This window comes from Canis lupus, chromosome 14, assembly GCF_003254725.2.
Source record: "Canis lupus dingo isolate Sandy chromosome 14, ASM325472v2, whole genome shotgun sequence".
Taxonomy (NCBI): domain Eukaryota; kingdom Metazoa; phylum Chordata; class Mammalia; order Carnivora; family Canidae; genus Canis; species Canis lupus.
Window position 1 is genome coordinate 55,900,056 of NC_064256.1, and position 25,335 is coordinate 55,925,390.

At 37.3% G+C, this 25,335-nt stretch overlaps 1 protein-coding gene across 15 annotated transcripts in view; it reads left to right on the top strand.

Moving 5' to 3' along the window:
* Positions 1–25,335, top strand: part of ST7 (suppression of tumorigenicity 7) — a 241,122-nt gene that overhangs the window by 138,583 nt on the left and 77,204 nt on the right. For 11 of the 15 annotated variants that reach the window (XR_003143234.3, XM_025464753.3, XM_025464759.3 and 8 more), the window contains exons 4-9: positions 5,522–5,576; positions 6,231–6,346; positions 7,839–7,914; positions 10,081–10,149; positions 12,087–12,241; positions 14,529–14,626. Coding sequence is in view for 14 of the 15 variants with exons in the window: in XM_025464753.3 (XP_025320538.1) it covers positions 5,522–5,576; positions 6,231–6,346; positions 7,839–7,914; positions 10,081–10,149; positions 12,087–12,241; positions 14,529–14,626 (569 nt within the window). In the remaining variant the exon portion in view is untranslated. The remainder of the gene's footprint in view (positions 1–5,521; positions 5,577–6,230; positions 6,347–7,838; positions 7,915–10,080; positions 10,150–12,086; positions 12,242–14,528; positions 14,627–25,335) is intronic. The other 4 variants (XM_025464754.3, XM_025464755.3, XM_049093847.1 and 1 more) reach the window with 1 other exon arrangement.

The following is a 25,335-nucleotide window of genomic DNA, read 5'->3' on the forward strand; positions in this document are numbered from 1 at the left end:
TATTTCAGAAGTGGCATTAGCCAAACTTACTTACACACAGCTCAGTGGTAGGATTGCTGATGGTTGAGAGCTTAGGCTCTGGGGTCACACAGATGTGGCCCTAATCTTGGCTCCATCACTTAACAGTGTGTGACCTTGGGTGAGTCACTTAACCTTCTTCGGTATCTTAATTTGCATACATGGGAATAAAAACAGTATCTACCTCACAGAGTACTTTGAGGAATAAACGAAATAGCAAGTCAGAGGACAACCATCAGGCAGTGTCCTCCACTTTTCTATGAATATGATAGGGAAGATGGCCCAGCCCCATGGAGATACGGCTATGGGTTTAGTGAGGTTTACTCATTAGCTCAGTGATTCACTTTTATGCCGGACTTTTGCTGCTTGCATTTCAAATATATCCCTTGGCTAAACTGCAAATTGCTACATGTCCAGAACCTCTGGGATTGCTCTTTAATCGTCTCAATTAGGGGAACCCAGTTGTCCTCACCACATCGATGTATGTGTTGAAGTGATTTTCTGAGCCAATGCTTATTACATCTTTTAAAATCTTTTGCCACTAAAATATATGTTCTAGTAGAAATTTGATCTCCAGTTGAATGGTGAAAATGCCTAAAACAGTTTTAGTCCCTGGTGAACATTTATTTAATAAACTTATTTCGCCATTTCCACATTACGATCGAGTTGAATGGCTTAGGTCAGAAATGATCAATGAGAAACATATCAGAGATACAATAAATATTTAGTCATCTTAGCAATACTTGAAGAGAGTAGAGTACCATCTTGACTAGAGCAGATCAATAAAAATGGTCTTGAAACATCATTATTTATAACTATCCTCATTCTGTCAAATTTGAGGGAATAACACATTTGTTGAGTTGAAAGCTACCTACGTGTTACTTTGTGCCTTTACTACTACTATTTTTTTCAAAATAATTATTTCAAAAGTTAAGAAAACTGCTAAAGTTTGATTACTTAAGATAGTGGATATTGTTACTCTTAATGATTGTTTAAGAGCTTGTATGAAGTAGACAATTGGGTATTTATTTCTGAGATATCAAAGCCAATAAATATATGTCAGAATCATGTGTCAGACGTTGACTGGCTTGGGGTTAATCTTGATTGTCATAATACATCTGATGAAACTTTATCTAGGGCCCTTTTCTGTTGTACTTTGGAACAAAATGTTTAAAAGTATTGTTAAAAGTGCCTAACATTTGCCCAGAGGAGTTTTTGAAACTTTTTCTAATGGAAAATTTGATTGATGAAGTCATAGAATTTTTTGAAATATGATGTTGCAGGGTCAACAGGTCTGTTGCATATAGTGGATAGTTGTTGGTCAATCTGGACACCAGCCTGTAATCTCATTTATTTTGAACTATAGGGGAAATTATATAGCTTCTGTTAAAGGGGCCTCTCACTAGCTTATGTAAAGAATATAGATGACTTGAGCTTTAAAGCCTCTCGTAGAGGGACTCCTGGGTGGCTCAGAGGTTGAGCATCTGCCTTCGGCTCAGGGCGTGATCCCCAGGGTCCTGGGATCGAGTCCCACATTTGGCTCCCCTGTAGAAGCCTGCTTCTCCCTCTGCCTGTGTCTCTGCCTCTCATTCTGTGTCCCATGAATAAATAAAATCTTAAAAAAAAAAAACTGATAGACTCAATGAAGATCAGGCTAATAGCTGTTTGTAATAATATTCCCATCATTATTAGATTTTAGATTCTGGGAAGAGGTGGTAACTTTTGAGTATAACAAGTCTTCTTGGACTATGAATGAATGAATAATTCATATATTTTAAGGCCCTGGAAGTGAAGATTATATATATATAATCATATATATATATTTATATATGATATATATAAATATATATATATTTTTAATTTTAGGAAAGAAAGGTTCTCAGAGTTGAAGAAATTGGACATAGAGTAATATTTTCTTCCATGTGAATAAAAGCCCTGTGACTTTGGAGCCTCTTGGTTTTTCTGAGAATTAAGTTCTCTTTTTCTTTGAGGACTGTGACAAAGGGAAATCTGTGGTTCTGTCGGTGCATTATTCCTTCTACAGAGCTTCTTCGGCTGGATGCCCTTTTTATTTTTGTTCCAAAGCTATAAGACCCTCCTCCCCCAGGGTCTAGCCCCAGGTCTAATGCAAATAGCCATTCTATGTATGTTTAAACCACACAGTCCTGTGAGCAGTGTGGAAGGCATTCTAGAGGAATGGATGAGTACAAAAGGGATGAAATAACTATTACTGGGATGGCAAGTTTTAGTAGGAAATGGTGAGAGAAAAGGCTGAAGACAAGACTGGAGCTTGATTTTAAAAGTCCTTGATAGCAGTAAGCATTTTTTTTTTTTTTTATGTTCTTTGTCTCCTACGTAAAAACTTATACTCATCCTATTATGAGATCCCCTGCAAAGAGGGGTATCTGTTCTGCAGACTTGGGCAACTAAACAAGTCGTATTCCAATATTTATTGCTCCTCTTACTCTTTTTTTTTTTTAAAGATTTTATTTATTTATTCATGAGAATACACAGAGAGGAAGAGAGAGAGGCAGAGACACAGGCAGAGGGAGAAGCAGGCCCCATGCAGGGAGCCGGATGTGGGACTCGATCCGGGTCTCTAGGATCAGGCCCTGGGCTGAAGGCAGGCTCTAAACTGCTGAGCCACCCAGGGATCCCCGCTCCTCTTCCTCTTGAACTGCATTCTTGCATGCGTGCTGAGGTCTGAATATTTTTCTCAACATCTGTAGATAGAGACTCTTCTGTGGGCTGCCACAGAGGGAATCATAGACAGTTTATTGCACTGGGGGCATATATTTAATTGAATATTAATGTCAGCAAGCCCTTGATGGAGTCCCTGGCAACTTTTAGGTCCTCTAAAGGGCACTGAAATTGTTGGTATTAATGGAAAAGGCAAATTTCCTTTTGGATGTAAAATTTTAATTCTGACTTAAATAAAAGAATTTATTACTCAAAGACATGAATAAGATAAGAAACTGGACCTCATGTAGAAAGACTTTTACCCTCTGGATATCTGAGTTTAACTTCTTGACTTAAATCTTCACATTCTAATACCTTTGGCACTTAGAACATCTGTCCTTTTCAGAAAAGCATCAGGCAATCTGATATTTATGGGCTATGTACTCTAGAGTAATTCCAGACTGGGAGGGTTTTTGTAGTAAGGGTAAGATTAGGAAACAGAGTTGCAAAGAAGAAATTAACGTAGCTATGATGTAATTCAAGGTAAAACTTTGACGGGTTCATATTCAACCTCTAGTCACTTGTTTCTTTAAAAAAATTATTTGTTTTGCCCCCATTTGAAGGATATAGCTAATGAAGACATTTCTTATGTAGTCCTATGTCACATATTTTTTTCTCATCCAGAATATTTTACATCTGTTATAGTTACTTAGATCCTCATTTTTTTTTTTTTTTAAGTTTCAGGGATAGTTGAAGAAATTGAACACAGACCACATGTATGACACTAATGTTAACAGTGACTTTTTTTTTAAAGTTCAGTTCCCCGTTACAAGCTATAAAAAATTTCAAAATGTTTGTGGCACCCCCTGCTGGCTACCTTGTGGCACTTCCTAACTGAAGATTCAATCTTTAGGTTCTGCTCAAAAATACTTTAGGTATCCGTACTAAAGTCTCTTTGCAGTCATTTTTATTTAGAAACAATTTCATTTGTCTCAATATATAATAGAATTAAAATTTTAATTGAAGGCATTTTGCTTTATAATTTGTCAACTGATACTTGAACAGTGCTTGTCCTTCCAGGCAAATAGAGTAATGTATTCACTGGAGACAAATTGTTTGCCATAAGCTTTTTTACTAAGATTTCAGGTAAAAATTCAACAGGGCAGAAGCATATCCCTAAATGCTTCTGTTTTATTGCCAATAATGCTGCCACGAGCATCCTTTATACATAAATATGTGTGCATATTTGTTATGTGCTAAATACGAACCTTGCAATATTCATAAAGCTTTGAAGAAGAGCACTTGGATCTTGAAAGACATCCTCTGAGAAGATGATTGGAATGATGAGGACCTAAGAGTTATAATAGCCTAAAAGGCAGCGATCATGGTTGTTTGGCTCACTGGTGTGATTCAGGCCATGATCTGGAGTTCATTAGTGACCTCTCCAAAGGCCTTTACATTTCTTTTAAAAAAAGTAATTATTTAAGAAAAGCAATGTTTATAAACATTGAGCAAATTTTAGGCGAGCTCCAGCCCTACTTTAAAGATAAATTTATCTTCTTTAAATAAAAATATGTCTTCCTGTTATGTGTATACCCTTCGTTCACTATTTTAACAAGAATATATTGAGATTACACACAGTGTTTCTCTAGTGTTTTATGTTCTTCAATCTCATGCTGTATCGTAATAGATGATTTACTTGTTTGTTTTCTCCATTGAGTGCTCCGTGCTCATTGGATGGATGAATGGATGGGTGGATGGGTGGAAGGATGGATGTTGCATATAACAGGACTGAGAATCTTAATGAATCATCCGTGGCCTTTAATGTTCTTTTGATTTCTGCAGTAATTGCTCACTTTTGCGTGTATATGTCTTTGGGTGTGTTATTTTGGCTGACTACACACAGAGAGATATTTTAAGTACTGTTAACTGATTTTATTTTCTAATAAAACATTATTCATTCAAAGAAATGTATTCTGAATCAGTAGAAAGTCTTAATCATAGGCTGTTTAAGAATTGTAGCTTATTAGTCATACACTTATAAGACAGTCTTAAAAATTAATAATTGACATTTTTAAGTCCTGTGGTTCTAAATTTCTGTGGTCTTTGTATAAGAAAGATGTATAGTCTATTAGTCCATGCTAGAATTATAATGTTAGTATAATGATTAATATCTGTATCTGTGTAAGTAAACAGTGTTAAGGCTTTAAAACACTTTATTTTCATAGCATTTCTCCCTAAAATAATAACTTTATTAATTTTCTTATTACTACTTTATGGCAATGTGAAAAGAAGTCTGGTGAATTATCACAAGTTCACTATTAACATAGACCCTAAATAAAAATCTAGGGCACTTGCATATTATACTCTAGAGCTTAAGTTAGGTTTACTTTTGAAGTTATTTTAAGATTTTTTTTTTTGAGTAATAGAAAATAGTTTTACTTCTAGCTATATCTTCTACCTGTAATTTTAGAAATAAATTCATAGATTCTGTTTAGATCTCTTGATGACTATTGAAGTTATGAATCTGTTTAGATCTCTTGATGACTATTGAAGTTATGAACTAGCTGATTTTGGCATGTACCTTGATTTAGCGAATGAGGAAGCTTGGGCCCAGAGAGATTAGGGGAAATTTTCCAAAGTCCTGGTGCCTGAGCTTTATTTCCTGATTAACCACGCAGAGTTTTTTCCATGTTGCTTCCCATGTAGAGGATAGAGAATAAAATTATCTTATCAAATGGCCAGGAAGGGTGGTTTGCTGAATTAATTAGCTTGTAGTGTCTCTGGACTATGTGTAACATTTTCATATTTCTCTTTGTTGCAGAATGCAAAGTATGGCGAAATCCACTAAATTTATTTAGGGGTGCTGAATATAATCGGTAAGCATTTTGACAGCTTGGGAAACAAATGGGTCTAGTTCAGAGAGTAAAGACAGCAGCAAATGTTTTTGCTGGTTCACTTAGGGGTCATTGTAAGAGTCTGGGGAGTGCTTCTATTTTTTGATACAGTGCTCACATGTTTTGATTTTTCTGTTTTATAAATATTTTTGGGATTGGAATTGGGATAATATGTAAAAATGTGTAGTTTTTAGAAATTTTCTATTTACAGTTACTCTTTTCATTATGCATTACACAATCAAAATATTTTGAAGCTTATCTAGAACGTAAGTGGGTATGAAGATGTCACAAAAGTTACACTGGAATTTAATTTTGCAGAGTAATTAGGCATATCAGAATTTTCATGGCTTTTGGGAAATGTCTATTTATAATACGAATCAGAGAAAGTTTTCATTAGTTAGTACTAGTAAAATTTTTAGACAAAAAAATAAAGGAAAATGTTTCCTTCTTTTCTGCTGATATACTTCCTAAAGGGAGAACAGGATGATTATTAACAAAAAACTTTGTTCATTCGTTGGCAAAACTGCCTTAGTGTTTCAGTTGATGTTTTATAGTTCAACTCCTATGCAGCTTAATATTTTGTAGCTCTTGCTTTCTTTTCCCAGAGTGTCTGACCATCTATTTCCCCTTTACCAGGTATACTTGGGTGACAGGACGAGAGCCTTTGACTTACTATGACATGAATCTCTCTGCCCAAGACCACCAGACATTCTTTACTTGTGACTCAGACCACCTGCGTCCTGCAGATGCAAGTATGGACAATCTTTTAGATAGTTGCTGAGTGGGAGGGCTTTTTGGTTTAAGTACTAAGATTACTACTTTTAGAATATCTGCTGTATAAAAACAAATGTGTAAAATATCAAATTGGAGATTGACTAATAGAACCCAGAATTATGACACTTAAATAAAGGATTTATCACAATGAAGTATCAATGTAGAAATGAGTCTTCTTTTTAAAATTTAAAATACTGTTTAGAAAAATATACTGACATTGGATTTACATTTTCAACAAATATCAATCTTATATGAAGATAATTGAATCCTTGCTTGAGGTAGGATGAAGGGTCATGTCTCTCTGATGATACTGTAATTAGAAATTGGGATTCAGTGAATGTAAATGATAAATGAATATATTGTAGTGATTTGTATGCCTATTTATAGGTTCACTAGCATTGAGTGGAAGCATGGCTTTAGCTGTTGGAATCCATATTTGTTTTCCATCCTAGAAAAGGCTTTTGTTTGGCATACATTTCACATTGTTTGAGATACAAATAATTCCACTCATATTTTTTAAATTATCAGACCTAAAATAAATAGATGAAAAAAATCTTTAAAAAGAGGTATATGTACATACACCTAAGAAACTAAGAAGATATATATATATATATATATATAAAACAAATATATACATATATATAAAACAAATATGAAGACTGTCACTTTTTTTTTTTTAAAGGTACTCTTTGCCATGGTGGAACATCATAGTCCAATAAATATTCCAGACATTGACCTTTCCACTGTGTGTGTGTGTATGTGTGTGTATAAAAACTGTTTGCTGCAAACTTTGGAAACAGACATACTAAGCAAAAGGCCAAAGCACTTTTTTTCTGACCCAACTCCTAATTCTTCAAATGGTTTTAAAATGTCCTAATACCCAGAGCCTATAGAGTTTGAGAAAATAAGCAATAGAAATTATGTTGTGTCTAAGTAGAAGGAAGAGATTATTAGCAATCTCATCTCAAAAGAGGTAAAATAATATATGTGTCTTAACAACAAATGACACTAATGAGCAAAAGAGATATTAAATCTGTCTTAGAATATCTTTTCCTTTCTTGATTAAGAAACCATAAGCAGTGTGATGAGCATAGCGTAACATATAGACTTGGAGAATCACTATGTTACACTTGAAACTACTGTAACATTGTGAATCAACTAGTACTTCAGTAAAAAAAAAAATCTTAATCAAGATTAAATCTCTGAAATTATAGACCACGGATTAACCTATAAGATTTAGATCTGTAATTTTATGAGCGCAAGAAGGGTTTGATATCATCAACTGAAGGACACGACGAGAATAGCAAATTAGAGAGTATTTGTGTGACTTTGGAGATTTGGGCTGATCTTAGTAAGTGAAATACTGTCTTGTATTCAGGCTGAAAGCTATTTATTTAACTATTGTCCTGTGTTGAGTCTTCCAAATTATGTGTATTGATGGACTTGCTTTTTTCTCTTTTTCTAAAACAGTAATGCAGAAAGCCTGGAGAGAGAGAAACCCCCAAGCTAGGATTTCTGCAGCTCATGAAGCCTTAGAGATAAATGAGTAAGTGGGGGGAAACTCTTGCTTTTAAAAAAGAAAACCTTATCCTTTGCGGAATGTATTCATGGATGGGATACTTACATGAAATTATGCATTTGGACTTGAGAATTGTTTGGAGGGGGTTATTAATTTGTCAAAAAAATTTTTTTGATGGTGGGTTTAGTCCTCTTAGAGAGCAGTTTAGTGGCTTTGTTGTGACCCTAACTTAAACAGCCTCCAAGGGCTAGCTAGCCCTTTAAGGACTACCTGTGGGATACTGTAAAAACCTAAAACAAATACGGTTCTTGACATATCTAAAACATATTGATGGGGAGACTTTTTTTCAGATGTAGAATGCTCCTCTGTGCCATCACAGTTTTTAGGTAGAGCTACTGGGGAAAAGATAACAAAAACACAAGGTGAAAAAAATTACACTTTAAAAGTATTTCAAGATCAAGACAAAGATAAGAAGAAATGCTGCCTTTAGTGTTGTCAAACATGCTTTGGGTTACCAAGGAAGCCTGAGAAATATCTTCTGGAGATCTCAGAAAATGGGAAAGGTTCTTAAAACTGGAGTCATAAAATCTCAGGGTTGGCAGAGACCTTAAAGGTCATTTAGCTCAACCACCCATCTGGTGCTTGAATCACCTCGACACTCTCCCTGCCAAGTGGTCATTGTTAAACTATTTTATGATTTTTTTTTTTGAAGAAGGTTACAGAATCTTCTTCGGAGGTCTTAGAAACAAGATTCACTCGAGAGTTGGAAATCCTGCCATTGTAACCTGTTGATCTATTTGGTTTCTGATTCTGTCCATACAACATATTTATTTTCCAGTTTCTTGTCATCTACAAATTTGATATGCCTGCCTTCTGTGTGTCATCCATGTTTCTGATAAACATGTCAGGATCAGGGATAGAGCCCTGTGACGTGACATACAAACTATCCTCCAGGTTCATGTCTTCATGACTCCTCATCCTTCGGTATTGTTCAACCAATTACTAAGCCACCCAAGTTGCACTGTATTCAGCTCATATTTCTGCATTTTGATCTTAAGAATGCCAGTTGTAGCTGTGGATCTTTACTGTGCAGCAAAATTCTTTAAAGTAAATTAAGCTAGCACAACCTGATTTATTTATTCTTATTGGGTTGAAGCTAGCTTCTAGTGTTCACGACTCTCTTTTAAAAATGCTTGGAGCCCATCCCTTTAATAATCCATTAGAATATCTTTCCCAGTCACTGTTCTGTAGTTTGGGAAGTCTCCCTTCTTCCCTTTTTGAACATTTTTATTGCATTTGTCATCTCATTCTTCTAGCACCTGTCTATTCTTTGTGATTCCTTAACTATCCACAGAGAGCACTTCCATGGCCTGCCTATGGGGTCTGTTGGCTTCCTGGGATTTGCCCATCCCAGCACAGTATTTCATTTAAAATAGATCAGTTATTTGCTATCTTACATCTTTGTACCCACATTAGAGTTTAATTTCTTCTCCCTTTTCCAGCCTGACCATCATGCTCCTTGATAGAGAAGCCAGAGAAAAATATAGGAGTTAGAGAGTTTTGCTTTCTCTCTATTATCTGCTGCTACTAACTATAAACTTTTCTTGTTTTGATGTGGTTGTTGTGTTGTTTGTCTTTTTTGCTTATTTATTTTTGCCATGGTCGTAGAGAAATGGGGGTGGTAATAGGGCTTTAAACATAATTTAAAAACGGGGAATAGATGGTTGTCTCTGGCATGTTGTTTTGTCTTTATTTTGCTTTGCAAGCCTCAGCTAATTTGGAGTTTTAGCTCTCCTGACATTACTCTTACTAGCTCATTCCACTCTCTTGTAGTCCTTCATTACATGCCTTCTTTCCATCTTTTTTTACATGTCCTTTAAAAATCTGACCTTGTGAGAGATCTCTGTGCAGCCGTATTGGTTACTCTATTGTCACCCCTCTTTTCTTCCTGAGAGGCTCATTTGTGACTACGGTTACAGCTGGACATTTGGAAGCTGCCCAACCCTCTTACACCATTTTTTTTTTTTTTTCCTTCGGAGTCTCATGCCATTGAATCATACCTCTTTTCTTTGAAGTTTTTGAAAGTCCACCTTACCCTCTTTGATTACCCTGAACTCCAAAATGACATAGTAACTCTCTCTGAATGTTCCTATCAATTTCCATTTCACCAACTATTTTTTTCTTCTTGGTCAGAATTAGGTCCAGAGTTGAAGTTCCCCTAATTGCTTCCTCTACCATCTGGGAGATAAAATTGTTACCAAAGTAAGTCAAGAACCTGTCGGGTGCCCTACTTCTAACCAAATGAGACTTCTTCTAGCAGATATCTGGATGGTTGACACCCCCATCACCATACTTTCTTGCTTCTGTATGTGTACTGTGTTGTGACAAGGATGCATCATCTATATCTTCCATCGAGCTGAGCAGTCGTTCTGTACTCCCCAACCATTAGCACTTCTATTGCTCTTTCCTTTCTCCTTCACTCACAAGCTCTTAGCATGTTTCTACCCCAGACTCATGACTTTCCACATAGATATATGTTTTCTTGGCTAGTAGTGCTACTCTGCCTCTCCTCCTAAGAATACTGTTTGAAATATAAATAAATAAAGCAAGCAACTTGCCCTAACCTGTCTTGAATTCCCAGCCCACTGACTATAATCTTACAGCTAATTCCTCTGATACTATATCTACCACTCAGTATTATAGTCTCAATTTTCACTTCATTACCCTTGACCCATATTTATATGTCAGCATCTGAAGCCTTAAATGTTGCTTCCTGATGCCTGTCCCAGTTTTCTCCAGTGAATCGCTGGGCAGTTTCTGCATCATGATTGTTCTTTCTGAGCCATATATCTGCTGCCCTCCATAGTAATTGGTTTTACAGCATTTTTCTGGGCATTGTTTCTCCCTACAGCACTACATTATGTTTAAAGCCCCATTGATCAGTCCTGCATGAAATTAGAGGGATTGACTAAAGAATTGACAAGACCCCTCCTCAAGGCTAAGATTGACTGGTAACCCCAAACCTCCCATTAGCTGTAAGTTCAGCCTCCTTTTCTAGCTGGGCTGCCGTAGTTTATGAGCAGTAAAAGTAACATTTGGTTTCACTCTCTGTTTATTTTCTCTCTTGTGGTCTGATGGAGATTCTGATAAGTAGGGAAATGACCACAAGAGAGGTGGTGGAGAAGAAGGGAAGCAAAGGGATCCGTGCAGATCGGGACCTGTATGGTCTGCCCCGGCCTCACCGTTTCCTGTTACATTCCCTTTCTTTGGCGGTTGGGTTGTTATGATATGATTGGGAAGGTTGAGATTTCCAAGAGTTCCCCTTGTTTGTTAGTTAACTGCTTATCCTTTCTGGCTTCCTACCTTAGAGGTTGTTGAAAGGATTAAATGAGACGATATATGTTAAGTGCCTGGTACAGTGCTTACCGTCTACTAAGCAACAGGTGGTAGCTCTTACTGTTAAAGGCGTGAGATGGATGAACTCTTGTTCACTGCTGAGGCGGAATCAGATTTTGAGCTCTGCAGAAATAACATTACCTGTAGGTTCTTCTAGTGTTCTCTGACCAGAAAATCAGTGCTGACTATAATGAGATGGTGAAGCGCTGGTTTTTTTTTGTTTTTGTTTTTTTTTTTAATGAGTAACTGATCTGATTTAATGAACTTATCATTCTGAAGAAATCTTTAGACTGGAAAGAATTCGTGTTTAGTAAATAGAAGGAAACTTTCTGTAGGCTCTCAAACCTTGAGAGCTGGAAGGAGATCTTCCACAACAGCTATTGTCATTGCCTGCGTCAGTTGACGCTTACTGAGTGTGGACCCCGTGCCAGCTACTGTACTAAGCACTTCACATGCATCACCTTACTTAACCTTCGCAACAACACTGTGAACAGTTAGATTCCATGTCGTGCTCCAGCAGGGAGGCAGAGTAATAACTTGCCCAAAGTGATACACTAATAAGGGGCAGAGTCCCCTTGTGAGCCCCACGTTCCTAACACTACACATCCTACCTTTCAAGCTAAAATAGAGACATTTCTTTTGTGTCATTATTTTTGTGTCAACAACTACAAACCAGGGGTGCATGAACCAGTTGGCCACTCTGCATGTTTTGGCATAACTCCTTGCCCTTCTGCATGCACTCCTACAGCTGCTACAGTGTCCTTGGATTTGTAATTGATGGTGGCTATTATCTGAATGGACAGGTGTGCGACTGCTTATATTCTCTTGGCTGAAGAGGAAGCAACGACCATTGCTGAAGCAGAAAAGCTGTTCAAGCAGGCCCTGAAGGCTGGAGACGGCTGTTATCGGCGTTCACAGCAGCTACAGCATCACGGGTCCCAGTACGAAGCCCAACATAGTAAGGCTTTCTCCAGGCTGACGTGTTGGGGGGGTCAGACTGTGACATGATTAATCGGAACGAGAGGTTTAGGCCAGTTCAAAATGTGATTCTCATAGATGAGAGTAAATACTAGTTTTTCTTTCTTTTTTTTCTTTTTCTTTCTCTTTTTCTTTCTCCTTTCTTTCTTTTTCTTTCTTTCTTTCTTCTTTCTTTCTTTCTTTCTTTCTTTCTTTCTTTCTTTCTTTCTTTTCTTTTCTTCCTTTTTCCTTTCTATTAATTTTTTTCCTTCCCATAAGAGCACATTGCATAATTAATTTATAGCTTCATTACTGTTCACATTCATTTTCAGATTCTCTTTCCTAGTCTTTAGATTCTTAACTCCAGAAATAAATGGTAATAAGCTTTGATGGTAACCTTTTTTCTCCTCAGAATTCTTATGTATTTCTGTTTATTAGTTATTTCTCTGCCTCATAAGTTAGATAAGGCCTACTTGGGAAACAGGACTTAAATTCGTGTTAATGTAATCAGAGATTTTCTCTTCCAAGTCTTCTGCAGCATGGGTTTAAATAGGACAACTAAGAAAATCACAGTTATTGGTGATTATCTCAGTATTTAGCTCATTTGTATTGGTTTCCAGAGATTAAAAAAGCTGAGTTCCTAGTTATTTATCCTTTTTATATTAAAAATAGTGACCGCTTTTATTTAAAATTCCTGTTTAAAATGAGGTCTTTCACTTTAGTAAACAGAGGATCAGTTGATATTTTGGGGGGAAGGGTATAAAAACAAGACAACAAAATCATTTCTGGAATACCTGGAGCCTCTGACTTGTCAGATTTTTGATTGTCTAAAGTAGAAATGTAATAATCCTTCCATTGTCCATTCAGACTTCAGGTTGTTTCCTTCGGGTAGAATTTCTCACCTCATTTTTCCCACCTGCATCTTGGAGAGTAGGACTACATCTCCTTCGTATTTGAGATTATAAAATTGAATTTTAGTGCTAAACTTGGATTTGGTGCAGAGACTGAGTGCATTAGTCCTTAGGAAAGATCAAGTGAGATCCTTGATCTTTGTGTATATACATGAGTATGCCCACACAACATAATAATACATGAGTTTTATTTGCATTCTGCAGTATGTATGTTAATCAAGTCTCTAATCACATCTGTATCTTGCCTTTTTTTTTTTTTAAATGAATTTTGTAGGCATTGTATAGTAATATCTATTTTGTGAACTAAATGAGAATTAACACATAAAATTACATTATCTATAACCTTAGAAATTTTCTTTATTTCTTTTCTTCTGTAAATTAAATCCTTTCAACCTATTGCCTAAATCGATCCAAAAAATATAATCACATCTTTAAAATAATTTGTAGGCACTTGGCAGATTTTCAGCACACATCTTGTTCTCATTGTTTAAAACTTGAAATGTTAGGACTTGGGTCTTAACATCTTTTAATAGCTGCATATTATACATGTACTTAATCTATAACAGGTGTGTCATATTTTTCTAAAACATGGTAATTTTATTGAGGATTAAATGCATGCATGTTCTCACTGGTCTAGAAACCTATCCAAAAAGACACATAATTAAATAAAAGATTAAGATGAGAAGTCGTTAATGTACTTTTTAAGAGCCATTTTAGTGACTATTATTATAACCAGTTAGCTTGTCAGTGCTTTCTCTAACACTAGGGTAGTTTTCATTTTGTTGCGTACTCTATTGTCATATCTGGAATGTGTTATATTGCCATCTAAAATACACTGCTTCGGGGACCTGGAGATGATTATGATGTCACTGGTGTTAGAGGAAGAATAATATAAAACAGAAGTTCAAGATGAGGCTTCTCCAGACTTTAATGTCAAGAAGGAAAAAAAATAGTTCATCAAGATGCAACCTGAGATTCACCTCTTTGCATCTCCACCAAAAGCATGCAGATTTGAAGAATATGGAATTCTTGCTTATAAACCACATTCATTGTGGGTATGTTCATTTTCCCAGCACTTTGTGGCAGATGATTTTATTTATCAAATATTCAACATCCTGATTCAAAGGCATGGATTAGGTAATCAGTCATGTGAATTGACCTTTGGAAATCTAAGCACCTTGACTACACTGTATGCATTTTACTATTAGCACAGTTACTGTCAGTGCTCCTGGCACTAAGAAAAAGCCAGAGGAGCACTCTGTTCTCTCTGAGGTTTTCCTTTAAGGGCATGGCAAATGGACCTTTGTATTTTTTCTTGCTACTCAACTGAAAGCTTTTGTATTTTTAAATTTTGGTATTTTATATTTCCTTCTTCAGGACGAGATACCAATGTCTTGGTCTACATCAAAAGAAGGCTAGCAATGTGTGCCAGAAGACTCGGGAGGACCAGGGAAGCAGTGAAAATGATGAGAGATGTGAGTTTGAATTTGTGTTTGGGAACAGTAGCAATGCACCTGACTTAGAGAGGAGGAGCTGACTGAATAGCCTTTAGCAGAGAGCACCAGTGATGGTGCAGTGGTCCTGTGGGTGCTGGAGCGGCCAGTCTGGGATTCAGCTCTAGCTCCCAGTGTATTAGATGAGTGATCTTGGTTGGGCAAGTGACTCACTGCTCTGCGCCTGCTTCCTCATCTATAAAATGGGAATAGATAGTGAGAACTTTAACAGTAACAATATTAATAACAAAAATAATGACTGCTTAGGATTGTCGTGAAGATTAAATGAGATAATATATGCAGAGCTTTCCATAGAGTGACTGGCATATTTAAGGAAGTGTCAGTACATGTCCTTGTAATAAAACCTCTGGAGCTGTAGCCAGAAGCCAAGAATGACATCAGCCATTTTAGCTAACTGACTTTTTGTGTGTGTATGGTGTTAGGAAGATTTGAATAAACTGTGGATCTAATTGCTCCCCTCAAGTTTAATAATAGTATGATCTAATCTGATTGAAGTCATTTCAAGCATTTTCCTAGATTCTTGAATCAGGATATTTTATTAGTAGTAGTCAACAGAAGAAGAGAGGAAATAGCTAAGAGTTTTAAAATGAAAGGGAACTAAGGGAGGTTATTACTCGATAAAACGGTGGTTTTTAGGCAAACCGATAGAGGAACTTTGACTTCCACATTTCCTAAAATATTTCTTATTTTTTCATAAAGAAAGGACACCAATGGGAATTGTATTTATAAACCATTTTCTTTTTAAAAACAATTTCAGAAAACTTTTGCCAACATTTCATGCATCTACTGTCTTCCCAAAGTCAGGAGACACAGGTAACCTCCTCTTATAAAATTGAAAGAACCAAGGGGCAAGATAAAAGTGGCATCTTGCCCAGTTCTCAGCTTTTGGGTTTGAGAACAGGACTGTGTAAACCTAGTGAGCCTTTTGTCAGTTTATCCCTGGAAGGGCAGTTATTCATATAAATTCCCAGTTGCTCTGGCATGGGGCGGCTGCACTCCAGGCCCACCCCTAGTTATTTCTGCAACTTACAGCGTAATGTGGAGGTCGAGTGGGATCTGTGCCTGGGTCTGGCTCCTCCATAAAGCAGCATGATACCCCCCAAACCCGAGGAGAGGAACAAGAGGAGGGAGATTTCAAGATAATTCTGTTTGACTGAAGGTGATAGATGCTTCATGGGCAAAGCCACTGCAAAGGGGTTGTCCCAGGATTAAGTTCTTTTGGTTGGAGGAAGAATTTAAAGAATGTTTGTTATATAGTATAAGTGCTAATTTTTATAAAAGGAGAGTTCTGTAGAGACATGAACTTGCTCTCAAAGCTTTTTAAGTTGCAGAGAAATTTCATCTTTTGACCTAGTGTAAAAAATCGACCAGTTTCTTTGTCTCTGAAAGAGTTGAAAATTTTATGAAGGATGGGATATTTATCTTAAACTGGCCCAGCCACATTCAGCCTTCTAACAAGGCGTTTTAAATTTACCGCCTCATCTTAACCTTGGTTTAGCTTGGGACGGGCATGCACGAAGGAGCAGATATTGGTGATTTTCTTTATTATATGCTGAAGCAATTTCATAGGAGAAACGAATTGGGGTGATTTTAATTCCAGTTTTTTCTGTCAGTCTCATTCCGATGGTCATCAGTTGTAGTATGTGCATATACGGTTTCACATGATTAAAACCCATACAGCTATGCTATGGTTTGACTTTTATTTAACACTATTTTATTTTATTTTTAAAAGATTTTTTTATTTATTTATTTATTTATTTATTTATTTATTTATTTATTTATTTATTTATTTATTTATGAGAGACACACAGAGAGAGGCAGAAACATAGGCAGAGGGAGAAGCAGGCTCCACACAGGAAGCCCGACGTGGGACTCGATCCCGGGTCTCCAGGATCACACCCTGGGCCGGAGGCGGCGCTAAACCACTGAGCCATCCTGGCTGTCCTTTAACATTATTTTATATTTACAATTCCATTTATTTGACTTAGTCCAAATATAGATCTTGGGAGAAAAATCTGGGATGCAGAGAGTAAGAATAAGCGCTGGGCAGAGAGTAAGAAAACTTAGATGTGAGTCTCAGCTTTGCTCTTTACTAGCTCTGTGACCCAGGGCAACTGCCTTCTTTTACGGGCTTTTCATTTGTCTTTTGTAAATTGTGGTTAGTGACTCTTACCTAAAAGGGTAATTGATGGAAAAATGAGGAGAATGAAATAAAATAATACGAACACACTTAGCATATGATAGACAGGCTTACATTTTTTTTCCCCTATTTTTTCCTCCATTATGTAAGTATGATGTAATTTGCTTGACCATTCCCCTGATGGACATTTTGAGATATTTCTGATTTTTTTTCTTGAATTTATCTAACAGTAAGTCAAGCAATCTCTTTTTCTCTCTGTACACACACACAGATATATGTACATGTGTATCTGTATTTATATATGTATTTCTTGGGCTACTTTCCTTAAAAAAAAAATCTGTTGTGTTACTGGAATACCAATACATGTTGCCTTTTGACTGGGTGTATAGAGCATCCAGTAGGTATGGGCCCTACTCTTGTACCAGTCCTGGGAGGGACACTGTGGGACATTGTGCAGATGTGTTTCTAAGAGAAATATTCATAGTGCTCTTTTCTTTACAAACTCCTGGCACCTGAACGGAGGAGCGGAGGTTGAGGACCTCTCTGTCTATTGAAGCTGCATCTGGTTTCAACCTGGTGGGAGACAATTGATGGTCAGACCTGACTCTTCTCAGGTCAGGGGTCACACATAAATGGGAACTTCAGTGGGGGTTTACTGCCTTAATAATATGCACATAAACCATCTTGCTGCAAAGGTTTCCCCTGATAAAACACACGCTGGATTCCAGGCAGCCTTGCTGATGAAGCATTAAGGCAGGAGGATCTAATTTCTCCTTAAGACACAGTAGTCCCACCCTCTGTGCATTGGTTGAAACCTTCCTGGAGCGGATTTTAAGGTGGAACCAGAAATGGTAGAGTCAGAATGCCTTCCCTGTAGAAAGTAGACTCTTCAAAAACAATTCCCTGGAAATCCCTTCAGGAAGGGAAACTGTTAATTGGTGAGATAGCCTGAAAGAGAACGAATGGGAATTCTGGGAAGGCCAACTGTAGATGATTATGGATCTAATAAAATATTGATACTGTGAGTAAAATATTAATGAAGTGAGAACACGGAAGTTCCTTAATGTCAAGATTCATGGCTTCTCATTTTAAAAGCAGCACATAAATATAAAAAAAATAAAAACAACAGATTAATTACTTTGAAGTCTCAAGATGTTTTCTCAAAAAAAAAACCTCTAATTAGCTTCCTTTTGCAGTCAAGAATATGGAAGCACCTTATTGAAGGAATGTTTTTGGCAGTGGGTAGAGCTGCCAGAGAGCATGCTGGCTTTTGAATTTTACTATATGGTATTATTTATTATTCAAAATGAAAAGAGTTGCATTTTCTGCTTTTTTAAGTTTAAAGAAAAGTCTTTTTGTTCTAATTTTAATCTTGCCTCTTTAACATTTGATATAGGACACAATTTCTTCTTTCTTTTTAACTTTTTACTTTTTAGCTAACCTCAACTTTTGTTGTTGTCCCCCCCCCACCCCACCCCCCTAGTTTTCCTGGCCCTATTTGAGTAGATTTGGAATGGAATTCATAAGGCTGACTGTTTGGCCCCCTTAGCCATACCCTGTCAGAACTATCGTAGAGAAACTGGCACGGATGGGATTGCTTGCCCATAGGAAAGAACCTAAGAGCTCCTCTTGCTCCAGGTCATTTGGTCTAGAGTAGGGCTTCTCAGTCTTTGTTCGATTGACATTTTAGGCCTGTAAGTCTTTGTTGTGGATATTCTGTGCCTTGTAGGGTATTTAGCAGCATGCCTGGCCTCTACCCACCAGATACCATAGCAACCTGCCCCCTTGTTACTCTCCAGTGTGACAACTAAAAATATCCCTAGATATCTCCTGGGGGGCAAAATCATTCCTGTTAAAAACCACTGACTTGGAGAATCCTAAAGCGAGTGTATCTGTTTTGGGGCAGACATTGGGTTTTTATTCAGTCTTACTGTTGGTAGTCTGAGCTCCTACTACTGTGAGCACAGTGTTTTTGTTTTTGTTTTTTAAGATTTTATTTATTTATTCACGAGAGACAGAGAGAGAGAGAGAGAGAGAGGCAGAGGGAGAAGCAGGCTCCCCATCGGGAGCCCGATGTGTGGGACTCGATTCCGGGACCAGGATCACGCCCTGGGCCAAAGGCAGACGCTCAACCACTGAGCCATCCAGGCGTCCCGAGCACATCATTCTAAAGCATCCCTAGAATTGATCAGTTCCTGGGACCAGGCTGGTTTGGGAGGCTGTATGTCTTAGATGGGATTACCCAAAGAGATACTCCAGGGCATGAAGAGTAAATGAACTTGAAGATTTCGGTGGGATTGTGGTTGGAGTGAGGAGAGAGAGGGGGAGAACATGAGGGCCTGAGGTGGGGTAGTGACCTTCCTTGCCCCTTGTGCATGCTTCCACACCACTTTTTGCCTCTCTTCCCTAAAATCCACAGCTCCTTTGACAATCGACCATAGGCCCTCAGACTTTATCACCTGTTTCCCCGCTCTTTTGTAGTTTTCTGCAGATCTCTGTGTCATTCTCCCTCATTCTTCTTTCACTCTTTCTGCAGCACTGCCTCTTTCAATAGGTTGGCCTCTCATTTGACACAGATCATCACAACCTTCTTGAAACATTTTATTTACTTGCTTTTTAGGAGACCAGGCTTCTCTTCATTCTCCTAGAGTGTCACAATCCATAGGAAAGTACCCCAAACTTGGTGGCTTAAAGAACAGAAGTGTATTCTCTCACAGTCATGAAGACCAGAAAGTCTGAAACCAAGGTGTGGGCGGGGCCATACTCCCTGTAAAGGCTCTAGGAAAGAGTCCGTTCTTGCCAATCCTTGGCGTTCCTTGACGTGTAGGCATATCACTCCAATCTCTGCCTCTGTCTTCACGTGGCATTCTTTCTTGCTGTTTATCTGTGTCTTTGTGGTCAAATTTCCATCTTCTTGTAAGGACACCACTCATGTTGGATTTAGAATTGGATATATGACCTCACCTTAATTTGTTACATCCACAAAGACCCTGTTTCCGAATAAAGTCACATTCACAGAATCCAGGGGTTAGGACTTCAAAATTTCTTTTGGGAGGACATAGTGCCATCCACAATACCAGGTCATATTCTATAAAAGCAAAATATAGGTATTCTGTATATATTTTCATTCTCTCTAAAAATAGGGTAGAAATGTGGATATCAAAGAAAAAAAATCCACCTACCTAAAATTTGAGCTTAAAACAAACCTGTGACTTGTTTATTACTATGCATATACATTCCCTAGGGAAGTAACATTATTTTTAAATTAATGTAAATTAAAGTGAGTTATATTTAGAGAATTATTATAGATGTTCATTATATATCCCTTTTAGGTCATTAGTGGTATCCTATGGTGGGAGCAATTGACTTTTGAGGATTAATTTAACAGCACTAATAGTAAGAGGATGCCCTTTAGATGATTTGTGAAGAGTAGCACTTCTGTTGAAAGCATACTTTAGAAAATATACACCTCTGGGACTAATCAGAGCCTTTGGAGCATTAAGGACTGTCGATTTGCATTTTTGCCTACTTATGATCATGAAGAAAAACCTTCATAAAATCAGTGATTTGTAAAAGAGAACTACTATGCCATTCCCAAGTTGTTTTAAAATCTCATTTTAGGGAATATTCTGTAACAGAAATTCTGTTTTTATTGCATAAAACAATTTTTTGGAAAAAACTTTCTAGGAGGAAGACTTTAAATGAGTATTTTGGGAGTTAATTTCTATTCTCTTTTATCATTTTCCTCAATCTTAAATTCTAGTTTTATTCCTTTCTTTTATCTTTCTATTCAGCAAGACATTATTTCCCTCTATCAATATCCCTCTTTTTTTTTTTCCCCCTTAAAAGTGTCATGAGTTACTGTGGATAACTTGGCTGATGAATAAATTTAGAAGATGGTCAGTTGATTGTTGAAAGAAGTAAAGTACCATTATGTGGGGGCGGGGCATGGGAAGAGCAGTATTTTAATACCTTCAGGCAACCAGGTTGAGCACAGTTGCTTTCAGGCTCTTAAGAGAACCAGATAAATCATTGAACTAAAAACAAATTGTACAATGAAATACGTTCATTCCTAGTGAGTGTTCCTGTGGTGATTGTTGGCATGTTTCTAGATTCTGTCTTTGCTGAACTTACAAATAAAGAAAGAAATGAATCTTGAAAGCAAATGCTGTAAATAAAAACTCATTGATCTTCAAAGTTAGACTTTACATGAACCCTTGCTTTCTATCATGACTTGTTTTTCTGGATTGGCCTGAAACGTTATCTAAGATGACTTATTTAGTAAATAATTGGCAATTAGTGATTTACATAGAAAGGAAAAGTGTTTAAGAGCAAAAATGGCTTTATTAATTATTGATTTCCCTACTTGCATCAGTAAGGATGAACCATGGTTTTATCAGCATTGTATTCTGTATTCACTCTATGAAGCGCAGATGGTAACTAGTCCCCGACGCAGATGAGAATTGTTTAGAAATAGTGTTATTTGGGGCAGCCCGGGTGGCTCAGCGGTTTAGCGCCACTTTCAGCCCACGGCGTGATCCTGGAGACCCGGGATCGAGTCCCACGTCAGGCTCCCTGCATGGAGCCTGCTTCTCCCTCTGCCTGTGTCTCTGCCTCTCTCTCTCTCTCTCTCTCTCTGTGTCTCATGAATAAATAAATAAAATCTTAAAAAAAAAAAAAAAAGAAATAGTGTTATTTTATTTACCATTAGCTCTTATCATTTACACGGAAGTCTTACTTGGACATAATAAATACATGACTGATACATTAACTGTCACTCTCAGGCTTTTTCATATGCTGGGTCCAGATTTTTTGAGGTAGTGAGTAGTATTTACTGCTGAGTGAAACCTTCGATATATATGGCTGGCCCATGAGCAGTTCTAGGCATGTCAGGGCCTGTCCTCCGGGAGATTGATTTAGCGTCCCTCCTCCAAACTCCTCTTCTTGACCTCCTTTCCCAGGCATTGATCTTCTGCTTCTGCTTTATAGCTATGTCTATAACCAGTTCTCTTGGAGTCCTGCTCTTCTGCATTTCACCTTCCCCGTACTCAATCCTGGTTCTATTCAGTGGCTCCATTCATGCCCACCGGATAGACATCTGGTTCCACATCTTCTCTCTTTCTTTTTTACCCTACAGACCTGGTTTATTCTTGTGATACCCAGATTGCACCGAACCATTCATCCTTTGATTCATTCAATGAAAATGTATTAAATTTCATTTCATGCCAGGTGTATAATTAGTGAAAAAACAAAGACCCCTGACCTTATGCAGTTAACATTCTAGCAGGGAGAAGAGACAAAAAACAAACAAACAAAAAAAAACACAAAAAGACCCACAGTAATTGTATATTTTTGTAATATTTAAAAAATTGATAAATTCTGGGAAAAACAAAGCAAAGTAGGAAAAGGAGGATTAGGAAAGCTAGCGGGCAGAGAATAAGGAGGCCATGGAAGTCCCAGGTTCGATAGGATCTGGTATGTGTCATTTTGCACAGCGAGCATCCTATTTAAAAAGATGACATTTTACCAAAGACCGAAGGAGGTGCAGAATTTAGTCATGTAATGTATGCTCCAAGGCTGTGAGGCAGGAGTATGCAAAAGAGTCCTGGGTGGATGGAGGGACAGGATAGGATTTGTGGACTGTAATGGGATAGGGTTTGTGGTCTGTAGTAAGGATTTCAGCTTTTTCTCTGGCTGAAATGGGGAACTTTGCAAGGTTTTGATCAGAAGAATGACAAGGCCATTTTTAATTTTTACAGGATGCTATGTGCAAGGGAGAAGCAGGGAGATAATCAGAAGGTTCTTATATTAATCTTGGTTAGAGACAATGGCTACTCGGGCCAGAGCAGTAGCAGAGGAGGTGGCAAGAAGTGGTCAGATTCTAGATATGTTTTGAATGCAGGGCCAACAGTATTCGCTAATTGATTAATATGCCCTGTGAGAAAAAGTCAAGGATAGTCCTAAGGATTTTGTCTTGGAAAGAGAAGAGTTTTTATCAGTTAGACGTGGAAGCCTGCAGATAGAACAGTTTTGGGGCAGGGGTGAAGGGGAGGAAGGTTAAGAAGGTTAGTTTTGAATATGTTAATTCGAGAGAACATATATTCATTTTTATCTTAAATAATTGCTTCTTGATCTTTCTGTGGACCATAGCAAATTTTTGCTTGATTGAGATGAGGAAACCATTAAAAAGACAAAGAGTAATAGAACGTCTGGGTTTGATGGACTCTCTTCTATAATACAGTTGGTGAGGAACTCTCATCACAAGTACCACTCCATTTCAAAATGCCAGCAAGATACACCTGAAGTGGTTGCAGAGAAACTATAACCATAACAATCTTGTAAAATATATAATACAGCGGCATGTGTATGTTTAGTTTGCATGTGTGTAGATTTCTGTTTCTTACCATTTTCACTTAATACTGTTTTTCAGGTCCGTCCATTTTTGCTCTAGGGACCTCTAGTATATAGTTTGTAGTGGGATTGCCGGATATGACGGCATATGCGTATGGGATTTCATTTCATTATGCCCTGTCAGTGCACGTTCCAGAATGGCTGTGTCTATGACTGTTTAAATTCTCATCAGTGATACATGACTGTGCCCTTATATCTCAATACGAGGCTGTTTTAAGCACTATATATGTTATATATATTTCAAATTTATTGCATATAACTATGCATAATTATTTCATCATTTAAAAATATCATGTAGGGCACCCCCTGTGGCGCAGCGGTTTAGCGCCGCCTGCACAGGCCCAGGGTGTGATCCTGGAGGCCCAGGATCGAGTCCCACATTGGGCTCTGCATGGAGCCTGCTTCTCCCTCTGCCTGTGTCTCTGCCTCTCTCTCTCTCTGTCTCTACGAATAAATAAATAAAATCTTAAAAAAAAAATACCATGTATTTTTTTCCTCTCTTTTTAGTTTGTATTCTGTTTCTTTGCTGCTTTTTACTTTTATTTTCCCTTGTTAGGGGTGTTTCTATTTTATTAATCTTTTCAAAGAACTAGGATTGGGTTTTATTTATTTTCTCAGCCATTGGCCTTGTCAGAAAAAGACATTTTTGTCTTTATTCCAGTTTTTTTCTACACATATTTGTACTATTTTGTTCTTTCTCTTCCCTCCTTCATCCTGTGTTTATTGCCTTGTTTTTTATTTTTGTTTTTTTTTTTACCAATTTTTAGGTTGAACACTTAGCACCATTGAATTTGATTGAAATTGTATTCCCTTTCAATTTCATCTTATCCCATATAGTATGTGTTTAGTTCCTTGCCATTGATTTGTGATTTTTTTTTTAATGTTATGCTTAGAGAACATAGATCATACAGTACTGATTTGGAGGGAATTTATGGATGCTTTCCTTTGAGGCCTAGTATATGGCCACTTTTTATAAATGTTATATCTATTTAAAAGTGGGTATGTATTTACTAGTTTGAACTTATTATTCATGTTATTTGAATCTTCTGTATGTTAACTTATTTTGTCTGCTTGCTCTATAAGTTTCAGAGAGATAGAATTCATAGATAGATAAGATTCAGAGATAGAATATTCACCATTTTTTCTTTATTTGCTTTTCCTACATTGCTTAGTTAATTGTTGCTTTATATATTTTGATGCTACATTGTTAGATGCGTTCATGTTGATTATTCTGTCTTACTGACATGGCATTAAGAGTATATAATGCCCCTCTTTTTGTCTCTTACTTTTTTCCTGCCTTGATTTTCTTTTTAACTTGTACTAAAAGTGAATGTTCTAGCTTATGTGGATTTATATTTAGTTCCAATTTTTTTTAAGGTTTTATTTATTTATTTTGGAGAAAGATAGAGAGCGTGAGCAGGGGGAGGGGCCAAGGGAGAGACAGAATCTCAAGCAGACTCCATGCAGAGCACAGAGCCTGATGTGAGGCTCAATCCCAGGACCCTGAGATCATGACCTGAGCTGAAACTAAGAGTCAGATGCTTAACCAACTGAGCCACCCAGGCACCCCCCCATTTTTTTTTAAGAGTGCATGGATATTAAGGGTGGGAGGGCAGAGGGAGAGGGCAAGAGAGAATCTTAAGCAGGCTCCGTGCCCAGTGTAGAGCCCAACATAAGGCTCAATCTCAGGACCCTAAGATCATGACCTGAGCCAAAAATCATGGTTGGATGCTTAACTGACTGAGCCACTCCAGTTCCAAATTTTATAATCAAATTTTCTGTGACTTTTTGATGGACCATTTGGATCTGTGAAATTTTTGCCAAATACTGTCTTTACTAATTGTAGACTTTTGTACCTTTGGTTGCTATGTTTTTCCCATTTGTGTTTATTGTCATTATTATTTCGTTTAGTCATTTTTGCTGTTTTTCATGTTTTGTATCTGTCATACTTTCTGTCTTCCTTTCTTCTCTTCCACTGAATGGATCTGCTGGTTAAACATTTAAAATTTTTGTTTCATTCTTTTTGTGGTCCCTACTTACTAAAATCTATACTTATATTTATGTTTCTTGATCAATTATTAAGCTTACCAATATATATTATCTTCTCCCTAATGATACA